Raw genomic sequence first — 21,206 nt, forward strand, 5'->3', positions numbered from 1 at the left:
CCTAGAACTATACAACCACAGTTCACTATTTCAGTTTGTTAGCTACCAAGTAATTGTTCAGATCAGGGCTTCCTTCCCCTGCAGAAACTGGGAGAAATGGCCATTTCCTCAGTAACTTCAGAGCCCCAAGCCTAGACTGTAACCTACCAGTACCACCAGTCTGAAGAGAGAGGGATGGATAAATAATGCATAGTTAGGCAATCCTTACCTGCTATTCCCAGATCTTCACCCAAAAGGAATTTTTGCACTGCCCTGATTTTATCTGTGAGGACCTCTGGGGCACTGTTCACTGTACCAGTACCTGCTGTGACAAAGCAGGCAAAAGCAACTGGTTTGCTCCAATGCATCTACTCCAACACATTTAGCTAGCCACGCCACTATTTTGAACCACTTCAAAATAGCCCCAAAGGCCCCTGAGCATTTTATCTTTTTTCCATTTTAATTACTATCTAAACACAATAAAAGAAACATTCTAATACACAATAAAAGAAACATTCTAATCAGAATATAACAGAACTTTACATGGTTTTATTTATACATTACTGGTAATGAAAGCAAACTTTATACAAAAAGTTTTATACAAATAAAAAAATCCTTGGCTAGGCACAGCCATTCATGTGTGTGTATACACCCACACATATAAACACAAAGAAAGTATTTTACATCATTATAATTATACATATTTACAGATACACTATTTAAATTATTTTACAATTTAACAAAATGAGGACAGGCAATTACAAAAGCAAATAAAAATGGATGAAACAAAGTAAATAATCATTAAGTTTAAAATGCTACAAAACTACTTTTAAAAATCTAGAAAAGAAAGTCATTTCTTTGAAATATCAAAACTAAGATTTCAATACTGTTTCATTGTTGCTTTTACCTTAATAATGAATTGTAACCTGTTTAGAAATAAATTTTGTCTGTAAGGACAAAATAAATATTCTGACTAGTAACGGGTGAGCAAGTTGGACTGATGTCAGGAACAAGTTGACCATGTTGGCCTGAAGTAAAGAGTCAGCAAGTAATAACAAATGCAGATTATTATCTGGTAATCAAATATGTCATAAAACTGCCCTCTCCTGCTCCATTAAAAACATGAAGAATTCCAAGCTTTTGTGTAGTATGCAATATCAATTAAGACTCCAAGAAACTCAGCAACTTATCTGTAATATAAGAAAATGATAAAGTTATGATTCTGTTTTCTGATATGATCATTTCACAAAGTACTGTTCTTTCAAGTGAGTTCTACTTAGACAATGTGTGTGTGTGTGTGTGTGTGTGTGTGTGTGTGTCACTCAGTCATGTCAGACTCTTTGCAACCCCATGAACTCCAGCCTGCCAGAATCCTCTGTCCATGGATTCTCCAGGCAAGAATACTGGAGTGGGTTGCCATGCCCTTCTCCAGGGGATCTTCCCAATCCAGGGATTGAACCTGGGTCTCCCTTGTTGCAAGCAGAATCAGGTTGGTAACTTTATCATTACACTCTCCTTTTGACAAGAATTTAATGAGACTATAGTACTTGAAGGAAAAAAAATCAGCAAAGAAACAAACTAGGACTGAAATAACATACTATTTTTGCTATCATGCAAGCAAATAAAATGTCAAGTATCAAATTCATGATAAAATTGTACATTTGCAATGGAATTTGGAAATTTCAAACTAATAAACATCACTTCCAGACACAAGTTAATTCTTTCATGAATGGACATTATCTTCAAAAAGAGAATGGAAGTCATATTTTGACAACATTCAGATAAAACCGCAGTTTAATCTCCTAAACGTAGTGAAAAAATGTAAATTTATTTATAATGAATCTGAAAACTAATCAGGCAATTTTCACATCAAATGACTTTTTTAAGGTTCTTTAGAATAATTTTTCTTCAAATTCCCCATTATTCAATCTTACATTCTGAATTACATATACAGAATTTTAACTTCACATGAACTACTAAATATCTTTTGAAGATTTCATTAACAAACTAGTTCCTCTAAGAGGATACTGAAATTAACAGATTATCTAAAAGATAGTAATTTATACTAAGTTTAGGAACAGATTTTTATAACCCAAAAATATTCAGAACCCTCACAATGAGATCAATGTACAAATATGGTTTTTATTAAGATTTATCTATAAAGTTGCGTGTTTTGGATTCAAATAACTATGACTACAAATCAACTGAAAAATAGTGATTTGTTAAATATCTTTACAATTTTCCTTACAGAAAAATCCAAAATAGTTAGGCAACTGGCCTAGGTCTTAAAGAAAAAAACTGATATGTATTGCCTTAATAAATCTGTACAAGTAATAATTTAATGTGGTAAATTGTGTCACCTCTTCAGATGACAATGGATTTCATGTTTTTAAATGTATGTTTTGTATTTAAAGTATTTTAGAACTCCATTAAAAATAAGAAAAATGTTAAATTACAATGACTGCACAGACTTCACTGGCTATGAAATACACTGCTATTCAAGAATGCTTTCTTTTCTTTATCTATAAAAATTTGTAATCAATCATCAGAAGGATTTGCCCCTGCCTTAGACTCATGAGCATACAGAAGGTGGAGGAGAGAAGGTATCCACTGAGCATGTGCCACCTTCTAAGACAGGTGACTAAGAAGACTTCATGAGCAATCATCCTCCAACCTGTGTCTGAAGCATGAGCTCAACTGGATGTCTCTCACCCACCACTCACATCTTCAGTGACTTAACAGGCCATTAACCGAACAGGTACAGTGTCAAACACTTACTTTACTAGCCTCCTGCAGTGTAACCATTAACTACCTGCATTTGGACTTTTCAAAGAGCTTCATTAGCTGCTGGAATCTTTCTGAGACCTGAAAAATTTTAAATGAGGGTTAACTGTAAATATTGCAATAATATATTTTTGTATCTTTGATGAATATTTTTATAAAACATCTAAAATAAATAAATTAAAAAAAAATAAAGTCAGCCTTCTGATTTGTGGGGAAAAAAAAAAAAAAGAAAACATTTAAAGACAGAGAAAGCTACCCTTAATAATAATGGTAAAGTAATGCTTTGAAAAACAAAATATCTTCATAATAAAGGTAACTGCTATTTAACTTTCCAATATTAAACTTTCTTAAGCAAGAAAGTATCATTACAAAATTGCTTGAGATCAAATAAGTAAACAGTAAAATGACAGAAAAAAGAATTAGGATTGTCTTAAATTTCTTCCACAATCACCAAGCTTTTAACAGTTCTACATGAAGAACATGAAGAACCATACTTTTTTCAGCCCCACTGTGCCGCCTGCAGGACCGTGGCTCCCCAACCAGGGACTGAATTCACACTCTTGGTAATGTAAGTATGGAGTCTTATTTACTGGATGACCAGGGAATCTCCAAAGAGTAATACTTTTAAAGATGTTAGCTAATAAATATATGTATTTTTTAAACACATTAAAAATAAAATCTAAGTATTTAGAATAGTACCATCTGTGAAACAATAGAGATGAAAAATTTGGGTAGTTACCTGATATGGATTTTTATTCAACTTGGCAGCTAAATGAGTAAATGTTTTCAATGATGGCCCTTTTTTCTGACATTCCAATAAAATTTCCCGGTCATCATTTCTGAAGGGAAAAAATGTTATTTAGTTTTTGTAGGTTAGAACAGAAAGGTAAAAAAAAGTTCACTTTCTTAATATCTACTAATAAGAATTGGCATTTTTGTTAAAACTCATCAAAAAAGGAAAAGTATATATACTTAAATATGGTCAATGGTTATTTGAGAGATAAGACTATGGATGATTTTAATCTTTGAGTTCATATATATTTTCCAAATTTTCTAAAACAAATACACAAATGTATTTTCTAATGACAAAAATGAAAGATTTTCTTAAAATTCTACCTGTAGTGTGTAAATAGTACTAAAGTTAGGGCCCAAACGTGATCACAGACTCAATAAGTGAGAAGAACCAAAAAGTAATACAGAATTCAGATCTTCTGATCCCTAGAGCTCTGCTTTTTCTACATGGTCTGAACCAATGTTTGTTATTACAATCTCTGAGATTTTACCATCTACCGGTTACCTGAAATGAAAGCATGGAGGACTGAGGTATTAAAACTGATCCCAATTTCAAGAAAATTCAGTATCATTATATACTCTGGCCAGTCTGGAGATCATGTTCCTCTAGCTTAATGGTTCACAACTGTGGTTGCCTTTACATATGAAATGCGGTCTTTACATCTGCATTTTTTTTTAAGTTCATATTAAAATACAACAAAATTTATAAAACTTTTTTTTGAAACTTCTAATTTCAGGGGAAAACTCAAATTACAAACACTCACACTTTTTGTCCTATTCACCACCTGTCATTCCTCCTTTCTAAAGAGTATTTGTGTATACTAGGTCCCTTACGAGTGAAAGATTTTTTTTTTCCATTGAAAAAGTGAGGTAAACATAGCAAAAAGTTCTGTCCATCATGCCAATACACATCCCTGGTCAACAACCACTGCTCTAGACTGTTCTACAGCACAGCTGGGCTGTATCCTAGAGTTTATTTTCTACCAACCTTGGCCACTTTTGAAGTGATCCCTTTCCCTATTTTAAGTTGGGATAAAACTATGACATGATAGATTTCTGGTGTCTCAAAATTTCCTGGTGATTTAATAGTCTCTTAACATTCTTACCTTGTCCACGAAACTATAATTTCTCCCTTCTTTTTAATAACGTTCTTTGCAGAAAGGCTTATAAAAGAAGTGGCAGACGCTGCTGATGTATCCTTAGTCCCTGGGCTTTCCTTTAATGATGAGGGGTCTTTAGTCACTGAAGGGGCCTTTTTCTTACTGGCTTTCCTTCGATGAGCATTAACATTCTCACAAGAGTCTTGGGTAATTTTTTTGGTCTTTTCCCTACTGGTTAAGTCTGTTTCCTTTCTCTGTTTTTTCTGAGAAGAAGGATTTAGATCAGAGAGATTTCTTCTCTTTTTGTGAAGGTTATCCAACATCCCAGGCAACTCTGAACTGTGGGAATTTAATGCTGACTCTGAGTTTAAATCATCCTTTTTCACTTCACCCAAACTGGAAGCTTCCGAGGTTAGATCGATACAGGCCTCCTCAATGACTCGTTCCAAAGGCCTGTTTGCCACCTGCACGTTTTCTTCCTTCGAGTTATCTTCATCGACACATATCACTGGACACCCCAAGTCTTCAACGACTCCAGCAGGATGGTTACCTTCATTTTTACTGTCACTTGAAACATCTTGTGTCAAATCAATAAAAGTATCAACAGTTTCAGGCTGCATATTGTCTAATACTGGAGCATTTTGATCCATACTACTTCCAGAACATTCCAACTGATCAATATTTAAAACTGTTACTTCTACAAATTCCCCCAACTTTTTGGTCTCAGTGACTGGATCTTTTGTGAGGTCTATACATGTGCTTGGAAGATGATCCTCAACAGAATGTGGTATTTCTTCCACTGGAGGCAATTCTTCAATGCCTTCAGGCACTTTTGGCTCCCATACTTGATGCAACTTGAAACATTCTTCAGCCTCTTCAGTACTTTGACTCACTTTACCTGAAGCATCTTTAAGAAATTCATATATGTCAGGAACTTCTGTTTGTATCACACAGTCTTGTTCCTCATGAACTAATCTACCATCAACATTCTTACTGGAATTTTTCAGTTCCTCCACAGATTTAAAAACTCTGTTCTGACATGAAACATATTCTTCCTCCACTGCTTCATCAGCTTCCTTTTCCACTCTCGGCAGATATTCATCAGCCACTGTATTCTGTACAAGAGTAGGGGAGGTAGATGGTGCTGCACGCCGAATTTTCACAATGAAGTGATCATTGGACTTTTCCATTATGACAGCGTGCATGGGGAGGTTAGGGTGGTACTGAAAGCCTGGAGCAACAGGCCGGCTTGTCCATGATGAAGAACAACTTGATTTACTGCTTGAATTATCAGACTCCAGGGCTAAATGAATATCCTGTTCAGATGCGTCCTCTTCCTCCAGTAAGGCATCCTCACTAAAATGGGCACTAATAACTTCTTCAGGTGTTGAATTAGACAAAGCTTCTGGCTTTAAAAAACTGAGATGGCCATCTGACTTCAGAGGCGATGGTACTGTTAAAGAGACGGCTAGATCTTCAAGAAGTATGGAAGAAATGCAGGGCTTGCTCTTTTCTGAACCACATACATTATCTTTACTTAAAGCTATGTTAGTGGACACTTCAAACATACAATTTTCATCCAACACATCCGGATGAACTGGCAATGAAAGCCCTGAAGACAGAGATGGACCTTTCTCAGATGACAGTAAGGACCAGTTGTCATCACTAATTATCTTAGGGCAGGGAGAAATCACCCCTGAAACGAGCTCTTCAGTTGTACAAGCTGGTATAGATTCACATTTGAGACTCTCTAGCAGCTGTTTCTCTGGTGTCTTTAACTCCCACTCACTTTTTTCATTACAGTTAACATTGTTGTCCAAAAGATCAGAACCTTGCAACAAACTTTTAAATATTTCTCCCATCTGTGCATCACTCACTAAATTAAATGTAAGGCTAGACGCCTGCTGTTCAGTAAGAATCTCGAAACTGCGTTCTGGCTTCAAAGGAGCGAGCTGGGATGTCTGGGCATCCTCTGTGGTGCTACCTTCAATTTTTCCTGGCTTTGGGGTGCTCAAGCAGTTTGGTTCCAAGGAATGCTCTTCAGATTGAGGATTCTTCATATTGTCAAAGCAAGTGTTAGCAGTCTTTTTAATGTCATGCTTTACTGTGTTAATATTGGAATTCTTTTGCTCTTGATGTTTTTCCTCAGATTTTTTACAACCTACTGAAGACTTAGAAGAACCATAATCTTCTGATTTGGGGGATTTCTCTTTCAACATTTCTTTGCCCAAGTTGTTTATATTCCCCTTCTGACAGTGTGAAGATCGTGCCTTCTCTTTACTTTTCTTTTCAAGCTTTCCTTCGTCACTATCACTGCCAACATTTATGGAGTCACAAAACTTTACAAAGATTTTCTTAAGTTTTGCAAACAAATAATCAAGCTGTTCATCTACAAATTTCCACAGTTTTTTTTTCATATCTGGCAGCTGCTGTTCAAATAAACGATCCACGATGCCATTCTTTTTAACTTGCTTGAGTTTGGATTCTATAACATCACAGAGGTTCTTCTGTAAAGTAGTCACTGACTTAGATATTTTGGACAAGTCCAGGTATTTAATTAGTGATGTAAAACTCAAAATTGCTGACTCAATAATTCTATGAAATTGTATTAATGAAAATTTTACCTTGAATTTCATATAATTTTTCCTTACATGTTTTCTTATCATTCGTAACATATGCATAATCTCTCGGACAGAAGAGGGTGTGACTATGATTGGAACTATTTTTTCCAGGCTGGAAGTACTCATTGACCTCTCTTTCTTCTCTGTTTTTGAAGATCTGCTAGACTCACTTCGTCTTCTGTTCCATCTACTTTTGGTCTGATGCATTTTCATAGAGGATATCTTCCTATTGTCTTTATCCAAACGCACAGAGCTTTTCCTACTTTCTGGGCTAGTTTTTGTGTTCTGCACTTCTGTAGAAGCTCTTGGTTTGGCACTTTTGTCAAAACTTCTTTGTGGTTCAGGTTTTTCATTGTCACTTATAATTTCTCCTTCTTCTAATTCATCTAAAGATGACTTGTGGGAGTCTGCTTCTGCAAATTTGTCAGATTTACATACTGGCTTTTGATTTTCCTTGTTGAGATCAGACTGACTCGTGGAGGTAGAATGAGCTGAATTTGGTAGAAACACATCTGTGAAAGAGAAAAGCATAGTATTGCCACACGACCAATGAGTGTTTGTCGTTTAACATTTCCACGTTAAATATAACAAAAAATTAAATGTTGAGGCAGTTTATTATTTAATAGCTTTTTTTTAAAAAAAGCAGAATGTTAATGTCTAACACTTATCATATGATTCATCTTTACTGGTCTGAGAAGGTGACTGATAATAATGATAGTGTACAGTTTGATCATTTGGGTAACCAGCAAAACCAACTGTTCGTTTCTTGATGTTAGCAGCATCACCTACTCTATGCCATTTGATGATGGTTTTTAAACAAGAAGAAAGTATCTGAAAACAAGCAAAGAATATTTGAAACAATCTGTCTCACCATTTTCTTTTTTGTATAAATAAGCATTACCTAAATCTAGGCTAAAGGCTCAATGTACATTACTAGTTAACAACAGAGGTCTGAACGCTAGTTATGTTATCAAATAAAACGCATTAATTCATCTTGCTGGTGTATTTTACATTCTCACATAAAGATAAACTATAGGAGATAATATAAAGTATTACCTTTATGACTATTATTATATAATGGAACTTGAGATGCACTTTCTAGTCTAAGAACTTTTGCTACAGGTCTCACTGGACTATTCAGAGGACTGATGGCTTCCGGAATAGGTCTCAGCTGATTAAAGTCAATGCTCAGAACTGAGTTCTCATCATCATGATATACTGAGTTTGTTTCACCAACTTCCATTGTGTCATCCATTAACTCAGTCTGCTGAAGTGAAGATTCTGGAGTCTCTTTAGGTAAGCAAGGATCCAAACGACAAGACTTATTCTCAGCTAGTGGTGGGTCTACAAGACAAGGCTCAAGATTTGGTGTACCACCTTCTGAAAGGACGGTTGGCAGAATGCCAGTTTCTTCAACTGAAGGCTGCAAAATGCTTTCACTGGATTTGGTCACATTTGTTGAAAAAGCCTCCTTCATTTCTGTCTCTTCAGAAATACTACAAGAATTTAAGTCATTGTTTCTTTTGCTATCCAATTCCAAGCCAACGTTCTGAGAAACATTTGTCTGTGCTGTGTCTATTTTCACAGGAACTGCTGCCCTGGCACCATTAACAGTCTGTTCCATTTCTGTGGATGAAGACAACGAAGATTCTGATGGTTCCATTTCCACAGGTGCTGAGAAGGAAGTCTCTGTGCCACATATGGGTGTGTCACAAGGCACAGTATTCTCCACAGATGCAACAGACAAACAATTTTCTTCTACTTTCTGTTCTGAAATACTGGTCCTGGGTTGAGATGCTGCTGTAAGAGCATCCTTTGGTTCCAATAACTCAGATTTGGTTTCCTCTGTGACATGTTCACTGACAGAGGGAACACATGTCACAGTCTTAGCCTGCACCAATGACTCAGAATCACATATGTCACAGGATTGGGGAGTATCAGTTATTGTATGCTGATTATCCTGAGAAACAGGCTGCTTTTTAGCAGGAGAAAGAGTTAAGTTCAATTTTTCCATAAAGCTCAACTTTAAGTCTTTGTTTTGTGGTTCATTTGCGGCACTCTCAGCTCTAACTGCTGGCTCCTTATTATTTGCTCCTTCAGAAACATCATTGTTAGAGACTTCCCCTTTATCATTTTTTGGCTCATTCTGTCTCTTTAAGTCTGTGGTGGTTTTCTTAGCTTCTTTGTTAGTCTTCTGCAAATGTCCCGGAGGTACTCTTTCTTCATTTCTGATATGCTTATTTTCTTCTTTGTTCTCTCGTTCCCTTTTCCTCTTTTCTTCAGTTCTGTGCCTTTCTGCTCTGAAAGGTGCATTTTCCCGCTGATGCACAGCATCAACTTCCGTGGAATCAATGTGTTTGTGAGTTCTACTGGCTAAAAGAGAAGATGGACACCTTCCTTCTTGAAAACTATGATTACTTACAGCCCTGTTTCTTTTACAATCTTCCCAGCCTCTTCTCTCCTCTAGATGGTATTTATTTGAATTGTGTGAAGACTTTGCTGGTTCATTTTTGGAATGCGGAAGCACTGCTCGTTCAGATCTTCTCCAATGATCCTGGCCTTTTACTACTGATTTTGACTTCTGATCAACTTTTCTTTCTTCTTTGTCTTGTGATTTAAGATCTTTTCTATTTACATTTTGTGATCTTTCACTTTGTCTTTCGAGTTTTTTGTCACTCTGAGATTCTAGTCGAGTGTGTAACTTGTCTCTAGAGCTATCTTTCTCCCAAGAAGAGCTGATGCGTTCATTTTTATAATCTATATCTATGTTACTTTTCAACTTTGCAGTTTTGCTTTCAGCCTTTGGTTCACCTTTACCATATTTCTCAGGATGTCCTTGTAGCCTTTGACTGGCCTCTGCGTTTCTTGGTTCACCATCACCATAGCTAGTGCTCAAGTCTTTTCGTATTCTGTCAGTCCCCCGGTTGTACTGGCTATGTCGACTATCTTTCCTTCCTCTTCTATGATCCTCATTTGAACTACTCTCACCAACCTGATAATGGAAACGTGACCAAATGCCATTGGTGGAGTGTTTTTCAACAGATGTAGGCAAATGCAAAGTGCTCTTTTTCTCACAGTGTGATTTTCCTTCCTTTTCATGGTTTGGCAGTGAAGTGCTATAATGTACATCTTTAGAAACATCACTTTTCACTCTGTGATCAGTCTTTGAAGAGTCATCCAAATGGGGAGATCTGGATTTAAGATCTTTTGTTTTAACTAGATCTGATGTCCTTGAAGTTTTATGATTATTCCGAAAATGTGGAAACTCCGACAGCCTATTGAGAAATAGAAATTAACACCAAAAACAAGGTTAATTCCTTTTTAATAATTCAAGGTTTAATCACATGTGATACACTTTAAAATTGGGGGCCCACATACTGGCAAAACTAATTTTACTTTGTAAAAAAGAAAAAGTAGTAAGAATTTACCAGTTTCCAATGTAATGGACAAGTTTTTAAAATAAGGAACTCTCTTTCATTTGCTTTGCTCAAATAAAGCCTGAAGGACCTCTCAGTTCTTGCCCAGCACTTGCCAATGTCGTTCAGATTTCCTTCACTACAGAAGAAAGAAAAGAAAGGAGGGAGGGAAGAGTGGCAGGAAAAAAGAGGAAAAGAGGTGGGATGGGGTAGTTCTGTGATATATGACCTAAACTGTCCTTTACAAAGTATCCTGTGGCTTTAACATTAAGAAGTGAGAAACCAGAGGCTAGAAGGAGCAAGAGGTGATAAACAGTTTTGAGCACAAAGACCACTGCCAGTTTAGCTGAGAGGTGATGGGTAGCAGTGACAGAAATGGGAGAGAAATGAAATGAGTTGAGAGAATATAGACATAAAAATCAACAGGACATGGTAATGGATTTGGATCTGAAGGATGACAAAGAGCTAAGTGTCATTGATGACTCCAAGGCAGGGTGCCTGCAAGTCCCATTTTGCCAAGTAATATCAGTGTAATTACTAACAGCACTTCCTTCTACTCTCAAACATATCCTGGTTTAGGCAATAAATTAAATGGTCATTCTGTCCTTCAGTCCCTCTAGCTTGCACCAGCTGAATAAATGTTGGGGAATCCACTGAGCAAGGAACAACGGAATGGGTTCAATCTTAAATTCAGTTTTGGATGAGGTAACTTTGAAACTTTTGTACAGATATAGAGTAGTTATCTACTTATAAATGGAACTGACTAGTACGAGTAAGATTACATTAAAAGAAAATACTGAAAGAGAAAGGAAAGTAAAGACATAGCTTTGAAGAAAGCCAACTTCACTAGAAAAATAAGTCTCAAGTTAGGAAGAAAACTAAGGGTCATGAAAGCCAAAGGGAGAAACTATTTCAAGAAAAAAGGGTCAACTATGTCAAACTGTGTGTAAAGACAAGTTAAAATGAGAAGTCAAAACTATATGATGAATTTAGCGGTAGTCACAGGAGGAAGAGGTCAGAGTAGACTGGGTTCAAGAGTGAGGAGAAATGGAAGGTGGAGAAACAGAGATAGCAAATTTCGATAACTGTTTTGGAGGTTTGGACTATCAAGGGGAGAAGAGATGCAATTCTCTGAAGCCGAATACTGCCCCAAACAAAAAAAAAGTGAGAGAGGGAGAGAGAGAAATTAAGTAGAAAATCCATTTCAGAGGAAAAAGAATATATAATTGAGAGATATTTTAAGAGTTGTCTATGACAGAATGTATGACACAAACATCCTCCTTGTATTTTAGTAATTTGGTGGGCCCCATCTGGAACCCATGACATATACCATCATCTTCTCAGGATCAAAGAATATCAGAACAAGATCCCAGTATATTACAAAACTGGATACATTCAGAGAGGTATGTGGCAATATTCTATTACTAATCATACAGAAATCATTATGATAATATACTATTAGAATATTAGCTCCTCTCAGTGAAACCTTAAAAATTTAACAAAATACATGATTTTCATTATCTTTTCAAAGTTAAAAATATTCCGCATATCAATACTCATGTAAGTTACAAACATATCCACATCCCTCAATCATACCTTTGGTGAAGATTATTTATTTCTTCATCCTTGCGGTTTATTTCCACTCTGGCAGTTTTGATAAGTGCTGAGATATTTTTCTTAAGAGACTGGTTTTCATTTTTTAAACTAAAATTCTAAACACCATAAAATATATTTAGTAAAGTATGTATCTATGGACTAAACCACTACTTATAATAGCTATTGATTACTGAATGCTAACTACATGCTAGGCATGACTTATTCTATCTTATGAAATTCTCATAATAGTCATAGGAGGAATACAGTGATGCTCATTATACAAATGGGGAGTTCGAGATTCAGAGAAGAAACTGGCACCAAAGAAAGGCTATTCAAAATGAAACAATTTAAAAGAGGGTTCAAAATGAAAAACCAGTAAATAAACATAAAAAAAGTTCTGCCTGGGTCATTATTTTGGAAATGATAAAATTTGTGTTATATATAATAACTGGAGGTTTAAGTTGAAATAATATACTAATTCTTAGGTGAACAAAGAATAATTGAGGACTGACTGGCTCTTTGGGAGAAAGGGAAAAAAAACAACTTTATCAAAAAATAAAAATCAGAACAGAACATTCCTGATTCTGCAGCATGATAACAAAAAAAGTCACTCTGGCAAAAACTGTGAGGGCACCACCATTTTCCCCCATCAGTCATTCTAAATCTTGGCTCCTCAAGCCATTCTTTTAAACCACATGATACAATCAAAATTTTCTATTCTTTAACTATTAACTAGTCTAGCAACAGTTATTTAATCATTGGACAATATCATTGAACAAATCAAGCAGTTTTATCAGTTTCATTGACACAGTAAATAATGCATATTTGGCCAGATTTGCTATTTCACATAATACTTTGAAAAAAAGTTTCCTTATAATCTGTCAACCCTTTAGCATTTTAATTTCTAACAAAGAATGTTACCAAATTTTTATTTTAAAGGCTAATAAGGCAAAAATAAAATATTCATTATAATTCTACCTGTGTCTGTATTTCTTTAAACTTTTTCATCAGCTCTTTCATTTGCAGCTGACATTTTCCATATTCTGCCTGCAACTGTAAGATACAAAAAGCTCAAGCATCATTTTAAATTATTTTCTTAACTTAAATGACATTTCAAAATATTTAAAATTTTGTAAATCAACTCACAAAATAGAGTAAATGAGGTCTATTTCTATTAACAGGCATTTAGTTAGATTACTGGTTTTTAAGTTGGCCTGAATAATGTTATTTTCTTTAGTTTCACATTCAGTCTCCAAACTTTAAATTCAAATAAGGTAGAAAGAAATTTGCCTGCATGAAGTCTTGGGACAATTTATAATTTAGTACAAATCATGAAAAGACAAAATGTTTTTATCACACTGATTTACCTGTTGAGATTTTGTATAGACACTTAAATTTAATTAAGCAAAATTATAACTACATTTAGGCAAACATTCAGAAGACACTGTTTTAAAGCAGATCTGAAGGCAGAAACTGATGTAAATGTTCTTTTAGTCTAAGAGCTACTTCTCAAACACAGAATGCCTATTCAGAAGTTAGCCGATGCCTGCATTTCAGGAGATATCAATTCTGGTAATCCATACATCATTATATGTTGCCTCCTTTGCAGTTCCTTCTTCAGTCAGGATTTCTTCATATAAATCCAAACAATTCCTGGATGGTACAGAGGATTTGGATGCAGTGTCTAAAACAAACAAGAAACCCTTCCATTAAAATAACTATTTCCAGATTCGATAAAATCCTATCAAAACTCCAATGGCATTTTTCTAAGAAATGGGAAAACAATCCTAAAATATGTATGGAACCACAAGACTGCAAATAACCATAGCAATCTTGAGAAAGAAGATGAAGGGAGGAGGCATCACACTTCCTGATTTCAAGCTATAATACAACACTGTAGTAATCAAAAGTGTAGTTTTATAGGAATGAGAACAAACACATAAGTGCTACAGCTCTTTTACAATTTGTCTAGCAGGTTTTCCGGTCCACACCGGAAAATACCCCCATGGGGGAAAAAAAGATACAGAGATCAGTGGAACGGAACAGAAAGCCTAGAAATACACACAGGCATGTTCAGTCATAGGCAGCTCAGGTGGTAAAGACTCTGCCTGCAATGCGGGAGACCTGGGTTTGATCCCGGGTCAGGAAGATCCACTGGAGAAGAACATGGCAACCAACTCCAGTATTCTTGCCTGGAGAATCCCACGGACAGAAGAGCCTGGCAGACCACAGTCCATACGGTCGCAAAGAATTAGACACAACTGAAGTGACTTCGTAGGCAGGCACACGTATATAGTCCCAACTTATGACAAAGGAGCCAAGAATATATAATGGGGAAAGGATAGTCCCTTCAATAGGTGGTATTAGGAAAACTGGACAGCCACAAGCAAAAGAAAGAAAGTAGACTCATATTTATATAGCACACACAGAAATCAAATCGAATTAAAAACCTGAATTTAAAATCTGCAAACATACTTAATATCTTATAATAACCTATAATGGAAAAGAATACAAAAAAAGAATATATCTCTATCTATCTATATAACTGAATCACATTACTGTATACCTGAAACTAACAAAACAATGTAAGTCAACTGTATTTCAATAAAGGGAACTGCCTGGCAGACCACAGGTTAAGACTACATGCTTTCAATGCAGGGGGCAGGGGTTCCATTCCTGACAGGAGAATTAAAATCCCATGAGCCCAGCAGAGGGGCCAAAAAAAAAAATTTTTTTTTTTTTTTAATTAAAAACTGAAATGTATGGAAAGAGAGACTAAAAATGATGGTTGCCAAGGGCCAGGGGTGGGGAAAAAGAGATATTGATCAAACTTTTTCAGGTTTGTGGACAAGCACAAACTATCATCCAGCTATAAGATGAATAAGTTCTGGGGATATAATGTACAGCATAGTGATTATAGTTAATAACACTATTTTATATAATCGAAAATTGCTGAGAGTAATCTTAAAGAGGTGGTAATCACGTGATGCTATACAGGTGTTAGCTAATGCTATGGTGGTAATTATTTCACAATATTTAAGTGAACAATATTTAAGTGTTGATAAAATCGACACACTATACATCTTAAACTTACTTATAATTCAATTATATCTCAATAAAACTAGGGTAAAAAAAGAAAAATATACATGTTAAGCATTTTAATATAGTGTCTACCTCTACCCAAAGAGCTATACATTTCCTCATTTTTGTATTTCATCTAAATCTATACTAATTTCAGATTAGAACTGGAGAACCACTTTACCTAAAACAAATTCGTCAACAAGTCAGATGTAAAGATCATATCTGTTTGAAGCTTTGAAAAATCTGATTGCAGAAAAGTTTTCTCAATTAGACAGGTCATCAGACTCTGCATATTATACCCGTACTGATTCATTTGAAAATACATATAGTAGCTTAGCTACCCTTTTCAAAAGTTCTACTATCACATAAAAGTAGAGACATTACTTTGCCAACAAAGGTCCATCTAGTCAAGGCTATGGAGTTTCTCCAGTGATCATGTATGGATGTGAGAGTTGGACTGTGAAGAAGGCTGAGCGCTGAAGAATTGATGCTTTTGAACTGTGGTGTTGGAGAAGACTCTTGAGAGTCCCTTGGACTGCAAGGAGATCCAACCAGTCCATTCTGAAGGAGATCAGCCCTGGGATTTCTTTGGAAGGAATGATGCTAAGGCTGAAACTCCAGTACTTTGGCCACCTCATGCAAAGAGTTGACTCATTGGAAAAGACTCTGATGCTGGGAGGGATTGGGGGCAGGAGGAGAAGGGGATGACAGAGGATGAGATGGCCTGATGGCATCACTGACTTGATGGATGTGAGTCTGAGTGAACTTTGGGAGTTGGTGATGGACAGGGAGGCCTGGCGTGCTGTGATTCATGGGGTCGCAAAGAGTCGGACACAACTGAGCTACTGAACTGAACTGAACTGAACTGAACTGAATATCACGTAGCCTGTAACAGTGTGTGAGGTAATATATGCAGTCACCACCACTAGCTTTATTTTCAATGGTACAAAATACTTTTCCATAAGGTCTGATTAAATCTGACACCCAGATGAAAAACAAACCTAAGGGCTAATTTTTTCACTGATAAGATTTGGGTAAAAAATAGTTACCTGAGTACAATCATTTCAAAGAAAAGGCAAACTGTTGAGAAGCTATGAGTTATGCCAGGAATTGGTAACAACAAAATAAACACTTTCAACAGACTGACCAAACAAAATGACATAGTATTTTGTTACAGAATTTACATACCAGAACCAGCACTGTCCAAGCCAGCATATATGTCCAAAGAACCTTCATCATTATTTTTAAGAGGAGAAGCTGGAAAAAAAAAAAAAAAGACTGGTTAAAACTGACTCTATGTACTTAGTGAAGTTTTTCCATTTCTACTCTGAAGGACCAGAAAAAGAGTATCAGTCTTGTGCCAAAAAAAAACCTGTTTAGAAGCTTTTGTACATCCTTATAAACATACACATCTTAGTACACAGATACAGACTTAAAAACTCACTTTCAAAACCATACTAGTAAGAAGATTCCCAATCTAGTAACAACCAGTAAATAGATATAGACTTAAAAACTCACTTTAAAAACCATACTAGTCAGAAGATTCCCAATCCAGTATCAGAACAATCTTCCTGCAAAAATAAAAACTCTAAATGAAATATTAAAAGCTAACTTTAGTTAATGCTCTATCACTGGATTTACTGTGGCAATCATTTCACAATTATACAAATATGGAATTATTATATTGTACATCTGAAATTATTATAATATTATATGTAAACTGTATCTAAATTAAAAAAAAAAAAAAAAAGCTATCTGAAGAACTAAAGAGCAATCCAAAGCAAGCAAAAACTGGAGAGGAGATGACCCCTGAAAGAAGTAATGAATTCCTACCCCCCTTTTCTTTTTTTTTTTACAAGTTTTAGTGCAAGGATAAGCCCTAGTTGGAGCCACAGTAGGCAGAGAAACTCAGATGGACACTTCCAGTCCTAATAGCTTGAAGAACTAGAGAAAAAACTTTGGGGGTGATAACAGCAACTAGAGAGCCACAAAGGACTCCCCAAATTGTGCCCAAATCTGAATAACACAAGTAAAGGACTCCCAGGAGTCCAGCTAAAAGCTAAAAAATCTCTGTAGCTAAACAGAGATTTCAGCTACTGTTCACCACAGGGAAGACAGAAGATTAAGTTCAGTCGAGATAAATGACTACTAAAATTAAAAACATTAGCACTTTTCAGAGGAATATAACAGAATCATATATCTTGAACATTTACAATGTCCAAAATGCAATTCAATATTTATCAAAGGAAATCTTGGAGGACAAATAAAAACAACTCCAAAACCAAATGAAAATTCTAAAACTGAAACTACAATACCTAAGGTAAAAAGATTCAACAGAAGAGGCAGTGAGCTCGAAGACAGATCAATAAATTATCCAGTTGCAAGAATAGAGGAAAAAATATTTTAAAAAAGATCACTTACTAACCTATAGAATATCCCGAGTTCTCACATACTATATACCTGGAGTCCCAGAAGAAAAGAGACAACGGGGAGGAAAGTGATGCTAGAAGGATACTAGAGGATACTAGAAGGACAAAAATGGTAAATAACTGAGTAAATACAAAAGACTAATATTTCACCTAGTTGGTTTTAACTCCTCTTAGTTTATTTAAGACACATACAACAGGCTAAAATAAAAATTACAGCACTGTATCACCGGGTTCAAGACATCTTTAACATAAAAGGATGGAAGGAGGTCAAATCCAACTATATGTACAAGATTCTACATCTTACATAAAGATTCTTACCTTTTAATAACTAGACTATAAAACGTTAAAGATGTATATTGCGCTCCCTTGAGCAACCAATTATAAAAAGCACTGCAGAAAGGTATAACCAAAAAGCTAATTTGTACATCAGAATGTGACTATCAAACAATGTATGCATGTGGACAAAAACTTGAGAGAGCAATATACAGAAATGAAAACAGCTATTTCCAGCAAATGAGAATAACAAGATAGTTTTGTCTTTCAAAATAAGAGTTAACAATTGTGATACTTATGAATCTAAATGAAAAGTAAAGGTGGTCATTATATTATACTTTCCATTTTTTAATTGGTTTAGAATTTTTCAAAGAAAAAATATCGTAAGACAAATATATAGCAGCATAACAATTTGAGAAAACATCAGCAAAAATAGTAACACCAAAAAACAAATAATGCTATCCAGAGTGGTGATGACAGCCATATACCATGTGAATCTATTCATGTCTATGGATATTATTTTTTAAAACATATTTTTCCTCATAGCTCAGTTGATAAAGAATCTGCCTGCAATGCAGGAGACCTGGGGTCAATGAGATACCCTGGAGAAGGAAATGGCAAACCACTCCAGTATTCTTGCCCGGAGGAGAATCCAATGGACAGAGGAGTCTGGCAGGCTACAGTCCATGGGGTCCAAGAGTCAGATATGATTTAGCGACTAAACCACCTTCAAGCAAAAATGAAATTCTACTAGACATGTTTTACAACTGCCCTTTTCATTCTATAGCATTCATAATTATGATCAATCAATATACAACTATATCCTCAAAAAATTTAATGAGATTGTCATAGCATAATTATAATTAAGACCAAAGAACTGAAATGTTATGTCAGGATTTGGAGGTTTAAAATCTGTATATTACTAAAAATATTTCCATTTTATGAGCTTATTTTACTATTAGGTCTTGGCTATCTCTTTCAAACTTATCATCTATTTGTGACTGTTAATTTTTCCCAAAACAACAATAAGCAAGTACCACTCCATTTACTGGAAATATCAATTTCAAGAGTAATAAGTATCTATCATATATATATGATAAGTATATATATGGTAAATTGTGTATGTATATATATATAAACACATACACCTTATCAGTGAAAGCACCAAGTCCTAACCATTGGACCACCAAGGAATTTCCCTTGTTCACTCTTCAGTCACTCAGTCATGCCCGACTCTCTGTGACCCCATGGACTGCAGCACACCAGGCCTCCCTGTCCTTCACTGTCTCCCAGAGTTTGCTCAGACTCATGTCCATTGAGTCGATAATGCCATTTCAACCATCTCATCCTGTCGCCCACTTCTCCTCCAGCCCTCAATCTTTCCCAGCATCAGGGTCTTTTCCAATGAGTTGGCTCTTTGCATCAGGTGACCAAAGTATTGGAGCTTCAGGATCAAGTCCTTCCAAAGAATATTCAGGGTTGATTTTCTGTAGGATTGACTAGTTTGATCTCCTTGTTGTCCAAGGGACTCTCAAGAGTCTTCTAAAGCACCACATTTTGAAAGCATCAATTCTTCAGCACTCAGCCTTCTTTATGGTCCAACTTTCACATCAGTACATGACTACTGGAAAAACCACAGCTTTGACTATTTGGACCTTGGTCGGGAAAGTGATGTCTCTGCTTTTTAATATACTGTCTAGGTTTGTCAGGCTTCCCAGGTGGCTTAATGGTAAAGAATCCACCTGCAAAGCAGGACAAGCAGGAGCTATGTGGGTACGATTCCTGGGAGGAGGAAATGGCAACCCACTCCAGTATTCTTGTCTGGAGAATCCCACAGACAGAGGAGCCTGGTGGGCTACAGTCCATGGGGTTGCAAAGAGTGGAATACAACTGAAGCAACAGCATGCACGCACATCTAGATTTGTCATAGCTTTTCTTCCAAGAACCAGTGTCTTTTAATTTCATGGTTGCAGTCACTATCCACAGTGATTTTGGCCCCCCAAAATAAGGTCTGTCACTATTTCCATTTTTTCCCCATCTGTTTGCATGAAGTGATGGGACTGGATACCATGATCTTCATTTTTGAGTGTTGAGTTTTAAGTCAGCTTTTTTTACTTATATTTTTTCCCTTATATTTTTTAATATGACAATAAAAAATAATTACTGCTTATACTGGCAAAGTTGTTAATTTTATTATATTTAAGAGGCCTGAAAGTATAAAATAATAAAGTTCTCACTTACTAAGCACTTTCTATTTGCCAAGCACTTTATTGTATTCATTTACGTGTGGGGAGAAAAAGTTGATAATGACAGTGTTATCAATGAGAATAAATACATTACTTTATAATTAAATAAATTTAGAAAGATTTAAAATGAGCTCTTACCAGAAAAGACATCAAATAAACTTGTTCCATCCCCATTGTCATCATCTGCTGCCATGATCCTATTTCTTTTTGATAGTCGCCATCTAAGGTATTAAATAGAAATATTCTCCACCGTTAAAATCAACCTCACAATTCAGAGACTAAACTTAGCTTTAAATTAAAAGATAACTTTCAAATTTGGACACAATGACAGAGTTCACTCTGCTGTTTTCTTTTTAATGTCTGGCATTTTCTAAAAGCTAAAACGATAAAGTCTTAAACTTGCTGATATGGTTAACCCATATCACAAAGTAAATGATGCCAATTTTATAAAGTAGACAAAAATATAAATTAACTTTTATACTAAAATAAGCCAACTATCATACTGCTGCTAAGTCGCTTTAGTCGTGTCCGACTCTGTGCGACTCCATAGACGGCAGCCCACCAGGCTCCGCTGTCCCTGGGATTCTCCAGGCAAGAACACTGAAGTGGGTTGCCATTTCCTTCTCCAATGCATGAAAGTGGAAAGTGAAACTGACGTCGCTCAGTTGCAACCCCATGGACTGCAGCTCACCAGGCTCCTCTGTCCATGGGATTTTCCAGGGAAGAGTACTGGAGTGGGGTGCCATTGCCTTCTCCCAACTATCATACTAAGTAAGTGCAAATATATGGTGAGTTCTGTGAGTCCTCTTAACAAATCATCAAATCTGGGGGTTATCTTAGATATATGTGAGACTCTAGACATACGTGTTTTTACCAACAAGGGAGTAAG

At 35.8% G+C, this 21,206-nt stretch overlaps 1 protein-coding gene and 1 non-coding gene across 2 annotated transcripts; one reads left to right on the top strand and one right to left on the bottom strand.

Moving 5' to 3' along the window:
* Positions 1 to 738: 738 nt before the first annotated feature.
* CASP8AP2 (caspase 8 associated protein 2) lies at positions 739 to 20,510 on the bottom strand. The gene is made up of 10 exons (XM_068985280.1): positions 20,456 to 20,510; positions 16,558 to 16,626; positions 13,872 to 13,972; positions 13,267 to 13,341; positions 12,289 to 12,404; positions 8,333 to 10,551; positions 4,662 to 7,788; positions 3,503 to 3,602; positions 2,758 to 2,844; positions 739 to 1,169 (listed from the first exon to the last, which is right to left on the bottom strand). Exons 1-9 carry the CDS (start codon positions 20,508 to 20,510, stop codon positions 2,788 to 2,790), a joined length of 5,919 nt encoding a protein of 1,972 aa, XP_068841381.1. The 3' UTR covers positions 739 to 1,169; positions 2,758 to 2,787.
* Positions 14,230 to 14,293, top strand: LOC138090029 (U7 small nuclear RNA). Its single transcript, XR_011145852.1, has one exon. It is a non-coding gene; the product is annotated as a U7 small nuclear RNA (small nuclear RNA).
* Positions 20,511 to 21,206: the final 696 nt, after the last annotated feature.

This window comes from Capricornis sumatraensis, chromosome 13, assembly GCF_032405125.1.
Source record: "Capricornis sumatraensis isolate serow.1 chromosome 13, serow.2, whole genome shotgun sequence".
NCBI lineage: Eukaryota > Metazoa > Chordata > Mammalia > Artiodactyla > Bovidae > Capricornis > Capricornis sumatraensis.